The sequence below is a fragment of the Oryx dammah genome, unplaced genomic scaffold (assembly GCF_014754425.2).
Source record: "Oryx dammah isolate SB20612 unplaced genomic scaffold, SCBI_Odam_1.1 HiC_scaffold_23, whole genome shotgun sequence".
NCBI classification, from domain to species: domain Eukaryota; kingdom Metazoa; phylum Chordata; class Mammalia; order Artiodactyla; family Bovidae; genus Oryx; species Oryx dammah.
Window position 1 is genome coordinate 96010801 of NW_024070207.1, and position 18042 is coordinate 96028842.

Below are 18042 nucleotides of genomic sequence, written 5' to 3' on the forward strand. Positions count from 1 at the left end.
AGGGACATGGCTAAATCTGCACGTCCATTCTATGAATTCTACATGCTCTTAACTCCAGTCTTAAGCAGTTTATCAAAATAATAGCAAATGGCCTTCTTCTCAGAAAGTGATTTAGTAATTGGCCATTTTGAATATTCAAAGCACTCTCCATCAATCTTCACTCCCAAAGCATAGAACCTGACGTACTATGCATGACATAAAGATGTTTCCATTTTCTGTGCTCCAGCACTCCCTGTTCATCCACTGTGTTAAATAAATATGGCACCCAAAAAGCAAAGGTTTGAGAACTGAAGTGTCTTCTAGTCTGTTTTCAATAATACCCTATCTTCCTTGGATATCAAGTTGTACGCATATGCTATGCATCTCTGCCAAGATGTTATTTGAAAACAAAACACCAATACCACAATTTAAATGCTTCCATTTAGAGCTACTTAGGAATTATTTATTGATTTTGCTCTTGTGTGAGGCAAAGAAGTAACCCAACCTGGAGCGTGAGGTAATCAGCCAGAATCTGGATAGGGTGGTACAAATCCGACAGCCCATTGACAATTGGGATGGATGCTTCTTTAGCCAGGATGTCCAGATCTGATTGTTTGTACACTCGCGCCAGCACGGCATCTGTCATGCTAGACAACACACTGTGGCAAATGAAGAAAAGATTATCCAAGTTGATTAGGTTTAATAATTCCTTCTTAATTTAGGATCTTAAAGAGTCATAAGAAATGCTAATACATGAGAATTTTTACTGTTACAGCTACCTATCAACATGACAGGTTCAAAAGCTAATGATAAATATGTAGTCATTACAGAAGCCAGATGTTGTTCCCCTGATGTCTTAGCCTTGATTTTAGTATTTTTTGCAGTGCTAAGAAGCCAATTTGTAGGCCTATCAATTGTAATGATGAACTATAATTGATATACGGCAATTGGTAAAGTTGAAAGGGACAAGACCAAAGACAAGATATATAGAGAAAAATTAGTAAACTGGATTGTGGCATTTGGGAGGGGGGACATCACCCCTCAAGTATGCAGTTTCACTACAAAATAGAAAGTAGCAGTGTGGCAACCATGGAGGTACACACACAGATTGTTTTTCAAGAGAGAACCTTCTGGAAGGAGTGCCATTAGCTGACAGCCCCCAGCTGCTGCACCTTTGGGATCTGCCACAGCATTTCTGTCAAGGCCACAACCTCCCCAGCCTGTTCCCACCAAGGGCCAAGCACAGTGGGGTCCCCAGAGCTGGGCCATTCTGCCTGACATGGGACGTCTCTGTTGGGCAGTGAAGATGGATATAACTATTCCAATTTTATAGCTGAAGGACCTGAAATACAAAGAAGTTTAGTAACTTGCCCCAGCTCACACAACTAATTAAATTGGAAGAACTCATCTTCAAACCAAAGTCAGTTTAATTTCAAAAGTCCATGATCTTACCATTATAATACATTGCCTCAAATCTGCAGATGATAAAAACCTGGAATGAGAATCTGAGATCCAGAGTTTAAGTTCTCTCCATGTATAAGAGTGATGGCAGTCCCTCAGCTAAAGTTTTAGCCTTACAAAAATAACAGGGATGGCTTTTTGTTTAAAATCTTGCTTTTTTTCATTATTATGTCTTATTTCTTATTAAACGGAAACCCCACAGCAGAGGCTTCTAGTCATTTCAGTTTTAAGGAACTCTTTATAATGGCAAAAAAGGGAAAACCTCTCATGATACTAGTTGTATTAAATACAGAGTCATTATTATAGGGTATCCTTATACTTTATAAGTTAGTTATTATAAGTTAGTCTTATAATAAGTTATTATTATAAGTGAGACTTTGTAATTTTGACTCTCTAACTTACTAGCTGTGTGACCTTGGACATGCTATTTAATTTATCTATAACTTGGTTTCTGCATCTGTAAGACATGGAACAAAAAACTGGTTCCAAATACGAAAAGGAGTATGTTAAGGCTATATATTGTCACCTTACTTACTTAACTTCTATGCAGAGTACATCACGAGAAACGCTGGGCTGGAAGAAGCACAAGCTGGAATCAAGATTGCCAGGAGAAATATCAATAACCTCAGATATGCAGATGACACCACCCTTATGGCAGAAAGTGAAGAGGAGCTAAAAAGCCTCTTGATGAAAGTGAAAGAGGAGAGTGAAAAAGTTGGCTTAAAGCTCAACATTCAGAAAATGAAGATCATGGCATCTGGTCCCATCACTTCATGGGAAATAGATGGGGAAACAGTGGAAACAGTGTCAGACTTTATTCTGGGGGGCTCCAAAATCACTGCAGATGGTGACTGCAGCCATAAAATTAAAAGACGCTTACTCCTTGGAAGGAAAGTTATGGCTAACCTAGATAGCATATTGAAAAGCAGAGACATTACTTTGCCAACAAAGGTCCATCTAGTCAAGGCTATGGTTTTTCCAGTGGTCATGTATGGATGTGAGAGTTGGACTATAAAGAAAGCTGAGTGCCAAAGAACTGATGCTTTTGAACTGTGGTGTTGGAGAAAACTCTTGAGAGTCCATTGACCTGCAAGGAGATCCAACTAGTCCATTCTAAAGGAGATCAGCCCTGGGATTTCTTTGGAAGGAATGATGCTAAAGCTGAAACTCCAGTACTTTGGCCACCTCACGCAAAGAGTTGACTCATTGGAAAAGACTCTGATGCTGGGAGGGACTGAGGGCAGGAGGAAAACGGGACGACAGAGGATGAGATGGCTGCATGGCATCACCGACTCAATGGACGTGAGTCTGAGTGAACTCCAAGAGTTGGTGATGGACAGGGAGGCCTGGAGTGCTGTGATTCATGGGGTCGCAAAGAGTCAGACACAACTGAGCGACTGAACTGAACTGAACTGAAAGCCATTATATCGGTATCTATCTCATTGTGTTGCTGTGAAGATTGTATGAGATAGCCTACATAAGATGCATAGTATGATGCCTTGTTCATGATGAAAGATCAAAAAGTAGTTGGTGATATTAACATGTCAAAAGAAACTGTATAAAAACTAAAGCTAGTATGTATTTAGTATTTTATGGATTTGTATTTAAATCATCGTATATTTGGAAAATTAATCCTTTTTATATGTCTGAGCAGCAGACTGGTTCCAAATCAGGAAAGAAGTATGTCAGGCTGTATATTGTCACCCTGGTTATTTAACTTATATGCAGAGTAAGTTCAGTTCAGTTCAGTCACTCAGTCGTGTCCGACTCTTTGCAACCCCATGAATTGCAGCTCACCAGGCCTCCCTGTCCATCACCAACTCCTGGAGTTCACTCAGACTCACGTCCATCGAGTCAGTGATGCCATCCAGCCATCTCATCCTCTGTCGTCCCCTTCTCCTCCTGCCCCTAATCCCTCCCAGCATCAGAGTCTTTTCCAATGAGTCAACTCTTCTCATGAGGTGGCCAAAGTACTGGAGTTTCAGCTTGAGCATCATTCCTTCCAAAGAAATCCCAGGGCTGATCTCCTTCAGAATGGACTGGTTGGATCTCCTTGCAGTCCAAGGGACTCTCAAGAGTCTTCTCCAACACCACAGTTTAAAAGCATCAATTCTTCGGAGCTCATCTTTCTTCATAGTCCAACTCTCACATCCATACATGACCACTGGATAAACCATAGCCTTGACTAGACTGACCTTTGTTGGCAGAGTAATGTCTCTGCTTTTCAATATGCTATCTAGGTCATAACTTTTCTTCCAAGGAGTAAGCGTCTTTTAATTTCATGGCTGCAGTCACCATCTGCAGTGACTTTGGAGCCATTTTTTATAAAGTCTGATACTGTTTCCACTGTTTCCCCATCTATTTCCCCTGAAGAGATGGGACCAGATGCCATGATCTTCATTTTCTGAATCATACAAAATGCAGGGCTGGATGAAGCACAAGCTGGAATCAAGATTGCTGGGAGAAATATCAATAACCTCACATATGCAGATGACACCACCCTTATGGCAGAAAGTGAAGAAGTAAAGAGTCTCTTGATGACAGTGAAAAAGGAGAGTGAAAAAGCTGGCTTAAAACTCAACATTCAAAAAACTATGATCATGTCATCCAGTCCTATCACTTCATGGCAAATAGATGGGGAAACAATGGAAACAGTGACATGCTTTCTTTTCTTAGGCTTCAAAATCACTGCAGATGGTGATTGCAGCCATGAAATTAAAAGACACTTGATCCTTGGAAGAAAAGCTATGACCAATCTAGACAGCATATTAAAAATCAGAGATATTACTTTGCCAACAAAGGTCTTTCTAGTCAAAGCTATGGTTTTTCTAGTAGTCATGTATGGATCTGAGAGTTGGACTATAAAGAAAGCTGAGCGCCGAAGAATTGATGCTTTTGAACTGTGGTGTTGGAGAAGACTCTTGCGAGTCCCTTGGACTGCAAGGCGATCCAACCAGCCCATCCTAAAGGAAATCAGTCCTGAATATTCGTTGGAAGGACTGATACTGAAGCTGAAATTTCAATACTTTGGCCACCTGGTGTGAAGAATTGACTCATTTGAAAAGACCCTGATGCTGGAAAAGATTGAAGGTGGGAGGAGAAGGTGATGACAGAGGATGAGATAGCTGGATGGCATCACCAACTCAATGGACATGAATTTGTGTAAGCTCCGGGAGTTGGTGATGGACAGGGAGGCCTGGTGTGCTGCAGTCCATGGGGTCACAGAGTTGGACACAACTGAACGACTGAACTGAACTGATATGGACTGAACTCAGTCCATAGAATACTGTTGGTGCTTATAAAATTCAAGCACCGCTTAAAAAATTCCTTTCTCCAAGAGATCAGACAATCAAAGATTGAAAATCATATTCCAGCAACAATATTTTCTAGACTTGGATTTATTTTTTCAGCTGAGATGTGTGGCATGTGGAATCCTAGTTCCATGATCAGAGATGGAACCCATGACCCCTGCAGTGGAACTGCAGAGTCCTAACCACTGTAAGTCCTTGGACTCATATTTTTTTTCATATTTTCCTAATTTCTCATACCCATAGCTTACAGATTTTCAGATTTCATGGATTAGCAAAATTTCTAAAACCATATGGCAATGAACATAAGATTTTTAACTTTTTGTTTAGAAAATCAAGGACATGAGAAACAAACAAATAAACATATAAAATATGTTAATATCTTAATTTAGTAAAAGAAGACATTTTAACAACAAAAAATGTGTGAATGACTTAATTTCAAAAATCATCCTTGTGCTTGAATTAATTTAGCTTTATGAAATTGACTCTGTTGTCTTTATTTTCTTATTTTAAAACTTCTGATGAAAAATTCGTATAGCAGGGCATCAGGGGAGGGGGTCAAGACTTGGAAACCAGTGCTCTGAGCTGTCTAAGCACATTGTTTATTGCAGTTTGAAAGAGGTGACTAAAAGAGCCACTTTAGAGTTTCTCCTGCAAAACAGGTGATACTTGATGGTTGACTAAGGTCAGGATCTTCCATTTTTGCTGCATATGAAAGTCACCCAGAGAATTTTTTATACTCTTGAAGCCCAGGCCATAATCTCTATCAATTTCATCAGAAAAATATAATCTCTAGAGGTGCAACCTACTGATCAGCACTTTCTAAGACTTTCCAGGAAATTCCAGTGTGCAGCCAAGGTTAAGAACCAAAGCTGGAACCTCACTGCTCACAGCAACAGTATCAGCATCTAACCTGGGGCTTATTAGAACTGCAGAATCACAGGCCCCACCCTGAATCAAAATCTGTATTTTAACATGGTTTCCAGGTGATTCATTTGCATATTAAAGTTTGAGACTCCTTATAAAGAGGAAATTGATGCCACCATATTTTCAAAAGTACCATCCATTCTTTTCTTTGACACCTAATCAGCCTCACCCCACTCCACAGAAATCAAGAGATCAAGGGATGGCAGCCCACAATGACAGAGGACTATGTCTACAATCTCATTGGCAGAGAATGCTTTCTAGTTCAGTTGAAAGAAAAAAGCACCTCAAATCCTGAAAAATGAATCATTTACTCTCTTCCATTAAAGCCTCCATCTTTAGAGTAACCACCTAGCTTGATCAGTCTCATGCCCTGAGGCAATGGTTCCCAAACTTGGGTGTATATTAGAACTAAGTGGAGGTGATGGAATTCCAATTGAGCTGTTTCAAATCCTGAAAGATGATGCTGTGAAAGTGCTGTACTCAATATGTCAGCAAATTTGGAAAACTCAGCAGTGGCCACAGGATTGGAAAAGGTCAGTTTTCATTCCAATCCCAAAGAAAGGCAATGCCGAAGAATGCTCAAACTACCACACAATTGCACTCATCTCACATGCTAGTAAAGTAATGCTCAAAATTCTCCAAGCCAGGCTTCAGCAATACGTGAACCGAGAACTCCCTGACGTTCAAGCTGGTTTTAGAAAAGGCAGAGGAACCAGAGATCAAATTGCCAACATCCGCTGGATCATCAAAAAAGCAAGAGAGTTCCAGAAAAACATCTATTTCTGCTTTATTGACTATGCCAAAGCCTTTGACTGTGTGGATCACAATCAACTGTGGAAAATTCTGAAAGAGATGGGAATACCAGACCACCTGACCTGCCTCTTGAGAAACCTGTATGCAGGTCAGGAAGCAAGAGTTAGAACTGGACATGGAACAACAGACTGGTTCCAAATAGGAAAAGGAGTACGTCAAGTCTGTATATTGTCACCCTGCTTACTTAACTTCTATGCAGAGTACATCATGAGAAACGCTGGACTGGAAGAAACACAAGCTGGAATCAAGATTGCCAGGAGAAATCTCAGTAACCTCAGATATGCAGATGACACCACCCTTATGGCAGAAAGTGAAGAAGAGCTAAAAAGCCTCTTGATGAAAGTGAAAGAGGAGAGCGAAAAAGTTGGCTTAAAGCTCAACATTCAGAAAACGAAGATCATGGCATCTGGTCCCATCACTTCATGGGAAATAGATGGGGAAACAGTGGAAACAGTGTCAGACTTTATTTTTTTGGGCTCCAGAATCACTGCAGATGGTGACTGCAGCCATGAAATTAAAAGACTCTTACTCCTTGGAAGGAAAGTTATGACCAACCTAGATAGCATATTGAAAAGCAGAGACATTACTTTGCTGACTAAGGTCCGTCTAGTCAAGGCTATGGTTTTTCCAGTGGTCATGTATGGATGTGAGAGTTGGACTGTGAAGAAGGCGGAGCGCTGAAGAATTGATGCTTTTGAACTGTGGTGTTGAGAAGACTCTTGAGAGTCCCTTGGACTGCAAGGAGATCCAACCAGTCCATTCTGAAGGAGATCAGCCCTGGGATTTCTTTGGAAGGAATGATGCTAAAGCTGAAACTCCAGTACTTTGGCCACCTCATGAGAAGAGTTGACTCATTGGAAAAAACTCTGATGCTGGGAGGAATTGGGGGCAGGAGGAGAAGGGGATGACAGAGGATGAGATGGCTGGATGGCATCACTGACTCGATGGACGTGAGTCTGAGTAACCTCTGGGAGATGGTGGTGAACAGGGAGGGAGGCCTGGCATGCTGCGATTCATGGGGTTGCAAAGAGTCGGACACGACTGAGTGACTGAACTGAATAAAAAACCACAGAGGTCCAAGCTCCTGAAATAGAGTAGGCTGGGTTTTGTACTTTTACCAAGTTCCCCAAGTGACTCAGATAACCTTCCAAAGTTTTTGAACCATAGTCCTAAGACATAGGCTATTATATTAAAAGAATTTAGGTCTTCTCCCCTTTTTTCAAGATCACAGTACAAATTTCCTTTGCAGTACAGAAATACTGACATTTCATACTACATAATATAGGTTTTAAACTCTATGTTGGGAAAGTTATTTAGATGGTGGTAGATATCCCAATAAGGTATATAATTATAAACAATTATCAATTTCCTCTTTCAGAAGAATTGGTTAATTTTATGATAGTTAAAATCCTATCAGAGAGCAGTAGAGGGGTGTTTGACCCCAAAGGACATCTTTAAATATGCATCACTTCCCTCAGTGTGTAGAGATGGGATTAAAAAAAATCTGGATTAGCAGATTGCAGTTGACTTTCTGGAATCTCCCAGTCAGAAAAACTGATCTGACTTCTGTTGTAGCCTCTCAGATAGTTTTAGGGAACTAGTACTGTAGGCTGCCAACCTCTTGGTTCATGAACTCTACAATGCCCTGTTTTGTAAATGTTATCTTAATCTCATAGTTGAGAAAACCAAGGCTTTTGAAAGCTTTGAAGTAATTACAGCAAGATTAGGAAAGATTGAAGAAAGGTGAGGCTGACAAAGGGAAACACTGGGAGAGCAACTGGAGAAGTCAACACCCTATACACTTGAAATTTTCAAGAATATTGAAAAAGGGCAGTTATCGTTCCCTGCCTTGAACAATCCCAAGAGTTCTGGAAGCAAAGAAGCCAACAGGCAAGCAGGTATTTACTTGCCCTGTTTATAACTTGGACTTTGTATCCCTGGGACCTTTATGGTATAATCTCATAAAATAGTGACTGGTCTGCTTTTTGAGGTTGCCCAACACCTCCTAGAAGGGTTCTTGACCTTGGCTGAACACTAGTATCACCTATGAAAGTGTACAAATGCTGATGCCATAGTCAGCCCTTTGGAAGTTTAAACCAGAAGCTGTGGTGGGGGATTCATATCAGTATTTGTGAAGCTCTCCAAGTTAGTCCAATCTACAGACAAGGCTGAGAACCATTGTCCTAGAAAACAGAGATAGTGAGGAGGTGGCAGCAGAGTGGGATACTCTGCTTCTGGGTGGAAGAATGGATCAGTGTAGAGGAGGAAAGTCTTGGTAGTGGCTGAACTCTCAGACTTTAAGAAAAGTAAGGGATAACAACACAATATGTTATGCTGGAAAGAACAAGATCTCATACACATAAAAGAAGTACAGCTGACCCTTGAACAACGTGGGTTTGAACTGCAGAGGTCCACTTGTAAGTGCATCTTTTCAACAGTAAATACTAGAATATAGTCCATGGTTGGTTGAATCCATGGATGCTGAGGAACCACAGATACAGAGGGTAGACTGTAAGTTATATGTGGATTAACTCCTGTGTTGTTCAAGGGTCTGCTGTATTTTCCTTTCAGTTCAGATGAAGAAGGAATTCATAGGGCCTGGACTCCATCTTAGGCCTGTTCATGCTGATCATGCTCGGCCACCTTTCCAATGGACTCTGAACTCTGTGTTTAGTGCCTATGAAAACAACAACAGAAGGATAAGACCCCCTCCAGACAGGGGAACCTTGAAGATGATATCTAGGTTACTCATCGCCTAAGAGAAAACATACACTAATCACCCCTTCCTCCAGACAGGCCATAAATTTTTCTGTATCTCTCGAAGTGTAACCTCAGGTTTATTGATTTTGGGCTAATTGTTTAACTGTTTGAGCACATGAGCACGTAGCACGTGAATGATGGGCTTACTGGGATTGTATTTTCCTTGGTTTATGTAAGTCTCAAGGAATTTGGAGTGGTGGGTTCAGACACGTACACATGGGTATGAAAGATTTTCACAAATGCTGGTCAGGGTCCTTGGCTAAGAGGAGACTCTGCCTTGGGCCCGCCGGTGTAATAAACTGCACTCCACTGTCTGCATTGTCCTTCTTAGTGAGTTTGTTTCCCGGAACGCGTGGCTACAACACTGTCACTACCAAGAGCAGTGCCATGGCAGTGGTGATAGCTGTAATCTTTTTTCCCCTCAACATTTGTAAGCATCCCTAGTGCCCAAATTTTGGTGTTAATACTGTGCTATACCTAATAAAGGAACCACAAACCAGAGGCTAGTTAATTCCATGTCCTTCCGCAGGATAAAATCAGTATAGTCTGTAACACCCTGTTGTTGCTAGGAAGCCAAAGATATTTTTAAAATAGCAGGGGCAGTGCTAAAAGGAAAAAAGGACCAGCTTAACCGTTTGTCAAGTTGTGAGTATTTATAGCAAAAGTCATTAAGTAGAGCAAGCTGTGCTTATAAAAAGGCCATGAAGCTCATAAGAAAAGAGTGAATATAAAGAAAATGTACAAAAATATAATTGTAATGTCAAAGAAGGATGACTATTACCATTACATTTAAATGTATTTACTCAAGTAAGTAGGAAAATGCTTATATGTAACTGTGTAGATACAGATAGATATTTTGTGGGTTTTAAGTATATTTCTGTTCACAAAGTATAGATATCTGCCATTTTTAGTGTGTGTAAACCACAAATAATTAAGACAACTTAGAAGTTAAATTGTCCTAGAAATAGTAGAAGCTAAAACATGAATGGAAAAGTCCCATCAGCATTTGTGGTCTTACATGAAGTGATGTATAAGAAGAATCCTGCAGCTAACTAGCACCTGTTGTCATACACAATTTCCAATTAGAAAGATGATACAACCATTTATTCCAAAATATTCAGTGTACTGTCCTGAAGAAGAAATCTAAATTTTCAAACTCACTCTCCTGTCACTTTGGGAGTGAAACCTCTTGGTGACCCAACTAATTATAAAACAATGCCAATCAGAAAGGCATATAGTTTAAAACATTGAATCCAGGCCAAGTTAATAAAGCATAAAAATATTACAAGGAGTCATGTCCTGCCAGAGACTGAAAACAAATAAAAATTGAATGATACCCCAGCTTTTAACTTCTTTAATAAATGAGAATTCATATGAAAAACAGAAGCAAGGATCCTATGGAAGACAGGATAAGCCCCCCTACCCCCACAGGATGTTCTTGTCCTAATACCCAGAGCCTGTGTTACCTTACATGACAATGGAAATTTTCCATGTGTAATTCAGTTAAGGATCTTGAGATGGGGAGGTTATCCTGGACTGGGTCTAATCTAAGAGAGAGGTTCCTTACAAGAGAGCAGCAGGAGGGAGACATCCCTGGTGGTCCAGAGGTTGGGGTTTTGTGCTTCTACTGCAGGGGGTATGGGTTCAATCCCTGGTTGAGGAAGTAAGACACTGTAAGCTGCAGAGTGAGGCAAAAAAAAAGGAGAGAGAGAGAGAAAGCAAAGCGGGAGGTCAGAAGAGAAGATGCTAGCTGTGTTGCTGGCTTTGATATGGAAGAAGGGAACCATATGCCAAAGGATGTAGGCAGCCACTGGAGGCCAGAAAGACCAAGGAATTGGATTCTCCCCTGGAGCCTCCTGATGGAGAAGGCAATGGCACCCCACTCCAGTACTCTTGCCTGGAAAATCCCATGGATGGAGGAGCCTGGTAGGCTGAGGTCCATGGGGTCACTGAGTCGGACATGACTGAGTGACTTCACTTTCACTTTTCACTTTCATGCATTGAAGAAGGAAATGGCAACCCACTCCAGTGTTCTTGCCTGGAGACTCCCAGGGACGGGGGAGCCTGACGGGCTGCTGTCTATGGGGTTGCACAGAGTCGGACACAACTGAAGCAACTTAGCAGCAGCAGTAGCAGCTGGAGCCTCCTGAAGGATCACAGCCCTGGGGGGTTCATTTTAGACCTCTGACTTGCAGAAGTGTAAGATAATAAATCTTGTGTTAAGTCACTAAATGTATGGTAATTTGTTAAAGCAGCAATAGGAAACCAGTATCAGATCCCATTGTTAAAAGTCAAAACTAGGTGATAAAACTATATTCAAGCTAGTGGATGGCAGCTTGAATTTAATTCATCTTGAACTTAGCAAGCAGTTCCCGAACCCAGCCAAAATTAAGTGATCACCAATCTGCTTAATCTGCATTCCTAGCCTCTTGAGATGATTTTTCTTCTTTCCAGTCTGCTAGAATTACACACACGCATTTAAATTCCAGGATCATGTAAGGATAAGAATAAAAGTAGGGGCAAGAATGTAAACAAAATTAAATCTATGATATTAATAGCATTGTGCTTAGTTTTATTGTTAAAAAATTAATCAGCTCTCTAATGAATGCGGTGTTTTATGTGTATATTTTCCTTTTTAAAATATTTAGAGCATTCAAGGAAATTTGAAATGCTAGGCTTGTGATTAAGTTAAATGTTTTAGAGCATTTGATTAAGTTGCAATCAGTGTTTAAATGGTTGATGAGACTTGTTTTGTTCATTTAATATGTATTTGATTTAGTGGCTGTATAAGTTAGTATGTGACCATTTAAAGCAATTGCTCTGAAACTTAAACACAACATCAGAATCACCAGGAGGGCTTATTAGAACACAGCCAATTGTGTTTCTGATTCAGTAGGTCTGGTTGTTGTTTTAGGGGCCCCCAAAATTTGCATTTCTAACAAGCTGCCATGTACTGCTTATGCTGCTGGTTTGGGGACCACACTTTGAGAACCATTGAGGAATATGAGAAATGGAATATTCCCTGCAGTATCAGTAAACAAAGGGTATCACAGTCATCAGTGATTAAAGCTACCACGGCTGGTGAGCTGGTGAGCCCTGAAAAAACTCAGGATGTGAAAACACATGGTACTGGCCCCAGACAACTGAGGAGCATATCAAAGGAATGATTTCAGTGAGCCAGACTCTTACATCTTCCCATACACGGAAAACCACTAAATTCCTTAACTTGGGATATCTCGCTTTCTACATTCAGACTATCTGCCCTTTGTTGCAAAACTTCTATATAACCTGTCTCCTCCAAGCAGTTCTCTTGGGGATACTTGAGATGCTGCCTCCTGGGCTTGAAGTCACAAAAGTTCCTGCACAATAAAACATAACTCTTAACTTTTAGGTTGTGAATATTTTGTAAGTCCATAACATTTTTCTAATGTTTGCTCTTTTGTGTTTATTGGAATGCTAAATTCATAAGAGTATTATATTGGACTTCCCCGGTGGCTCAGCAGTAAAGAATCTGCCTGCAATTCAGGAGACGTGAAGATACTGGTTTGACCTCTGAGTCAGGAAGATCCTCTGGAGGAGGAAATGGCAACTTACTCCAGCATTCTTGCCTAGAGAATCTCATGGACAAAGGAGCATGGCAGGCTATATAGTCCATGGGGTTGCAAAGAGTCAGACGTGACTGAGCGACTAAACAAAACAAACAAAAATATTTGCTCTTTTTTCTAATGTTTACCCTTTTTATGTTTATAGAAATGCTAAATTCATAAGATTAAGATATTGAACTGTAAAACAAAGTACAAAGAATAGGAAATATTTCTATAGACAATAAAAGCCTCTTGGACATTAAAGAATCTATGAGCAAGGAGGAGCATGACAAAGCTTAATAGAAAATGTCACTTCAATCCTTCAGCCACAGAAGCTGCAGGTGAAACAGATTCAGTGATATGAGGGAAGGAGCAACTCCTAAGCTCTTTTCACATTGGAATCACTTGGGAAAACAAAGATATTAGAGATCTTTAAATAGTCAATATTATTTTGTCAATAATATTGCTTTCTGCTTTATGTTTAAAGGCACTATGAATCATAGAGAAGTCACCATTCTTATTTTTCTTCCAGTCCACTAAAATCTTAAAAAAAAAAAAAACACTTTTCACTGGAAACAATGACAAACCTGTAATTTGGGCTGGACTTACAGGCCCACTAACAGTAATCTGGGCTTTCTGTGTTGTTGTTTAGTTGCTAAGTCACGTTTGACTCTTTTGTGACCCAATGGACTGTAGCCTGCCAGGTTCCTCGAGCCATGGGATTCTCCAGGCAAAAGTACTGGAGTGGTTTACAATTTCCTCCTCCAGGGGACATTCCTGACCCAGGGATCAAACCTGGGTCTCCTGCTTGGCAGGAGAATTCTTTACCATGGATTCACTGGGCTTTCTATATAGCCCTCCAGAAATTTATTATCCCAGCTTTAAATATTGTAAGAGCTGTGTTATGTGTTACAAATGAAAGGTTGACAAAGTTAAAAATACTCTCTGGCTCTGTAATGACTTTTCATCTTGGTCCCTCTTCATTTCCATTGAACATATAGTTTTGTTTGCCTTCCAGTGGATTCCTGCAGCTTTGCAGTCTTAGGAATCTGTCAACAATGGTAGCAAAACAGCTTTTGCAAAATCCAAAGTACCCAAATTTAAAGTTTCTGACACTGATCAATTTGCTCTGGATGTTTAATTAGCTATGAGGATTTAAAATGAATAGTCAACAAGCTCAAATATTTATTCAACTTGATTTTGCCTAAATGTTTTAAAATGGCAACTATTTTCCATCATTGTCTCTTTTCCTGTTGTTTAGAAAAAGGAGGAGCTGACATAGGATTTTAAATGGGAAGATAGTTGAGGAGATAAAATGTTAACATTGATTATTTCTGGATGATGGCAGTATTGGTGGTTCTAACTATTCTAAAAATCTCTTTTAGCATTTTTTTTTTTACCAAAAAGAGTATGACTGTAATAACCAGAAAAAAACATACCATTCAAAGAAGGAAATTTCTCCCAAACATGATTTTGAAAGTAATTGAAAATGAAATAGGACTTCCTAGAGTAATGGCTAATTCTTGGCCTTAGTGAAGAAATGTGCAAGGGAGTTATCAAAGACTAATAGCGTTATGTCAAAATGACCCAGTAGCCAACTTGAAGACAGATCACATTGGCCAAATAGGGTACAATTTAAGCACCAATAAGAGTATTAACTGCAATGAATCGAAACCTTCAAGAATTAATATATTAAAATATATGAGTTTATGAAGATAATATAAAACAGAGGAACATTGAGAAGAGCCATAGTAAGATCTATTTTAATTCAATGTAAAAGAGAACTCTCCATCAGTTTCTATGAATTCTGGTCAGAAAAGTCAGACTGTATAAAAATGGAACAAGATAGCTCTGTATATAAAGAATACCCTGATGCTAGGTATTTTCATGCAGGCTAAAGAATGATTTCGAAGGAATGGTGTGGAGGAGGCATGAAAAGGATGGTTGATATAAAATAGCTCATAAAGATTTTTGAAATCTCAAATTTCTATTATTCTTTAATATTTTCCCCTTTGGTATGAAATCAAAACTTGTTTAGGAATTAACTAAAACTCCCAGAAAGCCAAAATAAAGCAAAAAAACAAAACAATAAATACTGTAAACAAAGTCTTCTGCAGCCGGAGGAAGACCTGATGCAGAGTCCATGTGCGTGGGTAAACAGATACTAAAAACAAACAAACAAACAAAACCCCAAACCCAAATAGTGTGCTGGGCCAGATCTTAAGAGCAAACATGGATATGGATGAGATGGGCAATCACTCAACAATCCTGATATGCTTAGAAAGAGCTGAAGTGAAGTGAAGTCACTCAGTCGTGTCCGACTCTTTGCGACCCCATGGACGGTAACCTACCAGGCTCCGTGGTCCATGGGATTTTTCAGGCAAGAATACTGGAGTGGGTTGCCATTTCCTTCTCCAGGGGATCTTCCCAACCCAGGGATCGAACCCAGGCCTCCTGCATTGCAGACAGACGCTTTACCGTCTGAGCCACTAGGGAAGCCCCAGAAAGAGTTGAGTAGTCCCTAAACTATCAGAACATGGTGGATGCATTGCAAAAGCTAAAGGCAGACAGCGGTTGTATTCTCATAGGGTCGTGCCATGCATTCTTCCCTATGTCCCTATCCTGCCTTGAATTACTGTGTGTCCTAGCATTGACCTAAAAAATATTAACCTGAAAGTTGAGAGTTATGTTTTATTTGGTGAGAATTTTTAGGACTTCAAGGCTGGAAGACAGAATCTCAAGTAACCAGGAGAGAACTGCTCCAAGGAGGTGAGGAGCAAGGTTATATAGAAGTTTTGTTAACAAACGGCAGGTAGTCTGAACATCTGAAGATTGTTGTTAATTAAAGAAAACCAGGTAACCTAACAAGGAATTCAGTTAATTTAATTCAAAAGTTAACCTAATGTAACTTTTCTTTGTATGGAAAGATGCAAGAGTCTGGGCTCACTGAAATCATTCCTTTCATAGCTATCTGGGGCCAGTATCCTGTTCTCACATCCTGAGCTTCCTTCCTCAGGGCTCACCTAGGTAGAGGCCACCATTCTGATGGCTGCTAGATCACAGGTATTCTCCTTCCTGAGTGCCCTTAGGGCTCACCAACTCACATTGGAGGGTTGCAGTCACTGATGACTGTGACTTCCTTGTTTACTGATATGGCAAGAAATATTCCATTTCTCACCCCTAATTTTCAGTATGTTATCAATGATGTCTCTTTCTAACCAGTTGAATAACTGATTGGCCAACAGTGGGAGGAATTTTGGGCTGTGTATAATGACACCGTTAAGAACCCTGTAATCATTTAAAAATTGGCATTCCTGTTTTTATTTTTTATGGAAACAGGCTAAGGCCCTAGAGGAGGCATAGACTTTATCCCCAGTGTAAACTGGCCAAGGAGTAAACTTGCTGACTGAGTCTCCCTCTGGGATGGAGAATATTCCAATGCTCTGATATTCTCTACCCAGGTTATAATTTTAGTTATATCAATATAAGAATGACAAGGAAACAAAATAATGCCTTCAGCACACCTAGATTGGCTCCCCTCAAAGATGGAAGCCCAGGGATGTTGAATGAAATTGCCATATGAAATTTCTTCACGTAGGCTTCTATGATGGTCAGACTATTTTGATGTATATGTTAGTTCCTAGTTTTGAAGACCTCGGAGATAAATGGTTAGGGTATAATGGTATTCATAATGACCTCCTCAAAATGTGCTATAGGAATTTCAGTGTTGGGTCAGTGTAAACTGACTAGGAGACCACGAAGATGGCCAGAATTGAGTCAGAGCTTCTCCTGAGATTGAATTAGACTGTAACTTGATTCAATGAAAAATACAGGAATTTCTCCCGCGTGCCTGTCCTTTAAAAGCACTATGTGATTTACCCTCATACAACTCGTTGGGATACATATTTGTACATCCATTTTACAACTGAGAAACCTAAGTCTCAGAAGCAATTGGTCCAAACCACAGGGCCAGTGTGGTATGAGCTGTGACCTAAAGTCCAACCCTGCTTCAAAGCCCTTACTCTTACACTATGGCAAACTGCCTCTGAACTATATCATATTTCATGTTGTGAACAACTGGCTTTTGTTACTATTTACCCAAGGACATAAAACTGCCATGCTGCTTGGTGGCCTCTGTAAAGATTCATGGAGACATCATATTTCCTATTTAGATACAAATTTATTAGTATCCAGTTAGGTACATATTTCCCATTATGTGCCAACATTTTAAAATATTTTACCAAGAAATCTAAATAAGATTACCTTTTTTGGTCCTATAATTACTACTATAAATATTTTAGGAACAGTATTTCAGCTTTTCAAAACATTCCTTTCAATATGACAATAGTTTAACTCCTACTTTTTTTTTTTCACATTCCTACTCTTAAGGACTGTGTCTCATCCACAAATTCCTTTGTAACTTCCATTATTTGAACTACCAGAATGACAATGATTTGAAACCCTTCCATGTTGCTGTAGGGCCATGTGGATATGTGGTTGTGTAGTGGGTTGAATGTTGTTGTTCAGTTGCTAAGTCATGTCTGACTCTTTGCAGCTCCATGGACTGTAGTCTGCCAGGCTCCTCTGTCCATGGGATTTTTCCCAGGCAAGAATACTGGCATGGGTTGCCATTTCCTTCTCCAGAGGATCTTCCCAACCCAGGGATCGAACCTGTGCCTCCTGCATTGGCAGGTGAATTCTTTACCACTGAGCCACCCCCAAGCCCAATGGGTTGAATGGTGTCCCCCAGATTCATATCTACCAGGAAACTGAGAATGAGGCCGAGTTTGGAAGTGGGGTCTTTGCGAATGTTATTAGTTAAGATGAAGTCATGCTGGGGTAGGCTGGACCCTAAATCCAGTGACAGATGTTTTCCTTAGAAGAGGAGAAGAAACACAGAGATATACTGAGAAGATCAAGGTGGAGTCATAGACTGGAGTGACAAGTTACAAGCCGAGCTACAAGCTGAGGCGTGCCAAAGCTTGCTGAGAGCCTCCAGAAGCTAGGAAGAGGTGAGGAAAGATTCTTTCCTAGAGCCTTCAGGGAGAACATGGCCTTGCTGACATGTGGATTTGGGGCTTCTAGCCTCCAGGACTGGAGAAGGCAATGGCACCCCACTCCAGTACTCTTGCCTGGAAAACCCCATGGATAGAGGAGCCTGGTAGGCTGCAGTCCATGGGGTCGCTAAGAGTCAGACACGACTGAAGTGA

General features: G+C 40.3%; 1 protein-coding gene across 1 annotated transcript in view; it reads right to left on the reverse strand.

The window, feature by feature from the left end:
* OTC (ornithine transcarbamylase) overlaps positions 1 to 18042 on the reverse strand; it is a 73221-nt gene that overhangs the window by 20880 nt on the left and 34299 nt on the right. The window contains exon 5 of the mRNA XM_040266309.1: positions 485 to 638. Within this exon, the coding sequence (XP_040122243.1) occupies positions 485 to 638 (154 nt within the window). The remainder of the gene's footprint in view (positions 1 to 484; positions 639 to 18042) is intronic.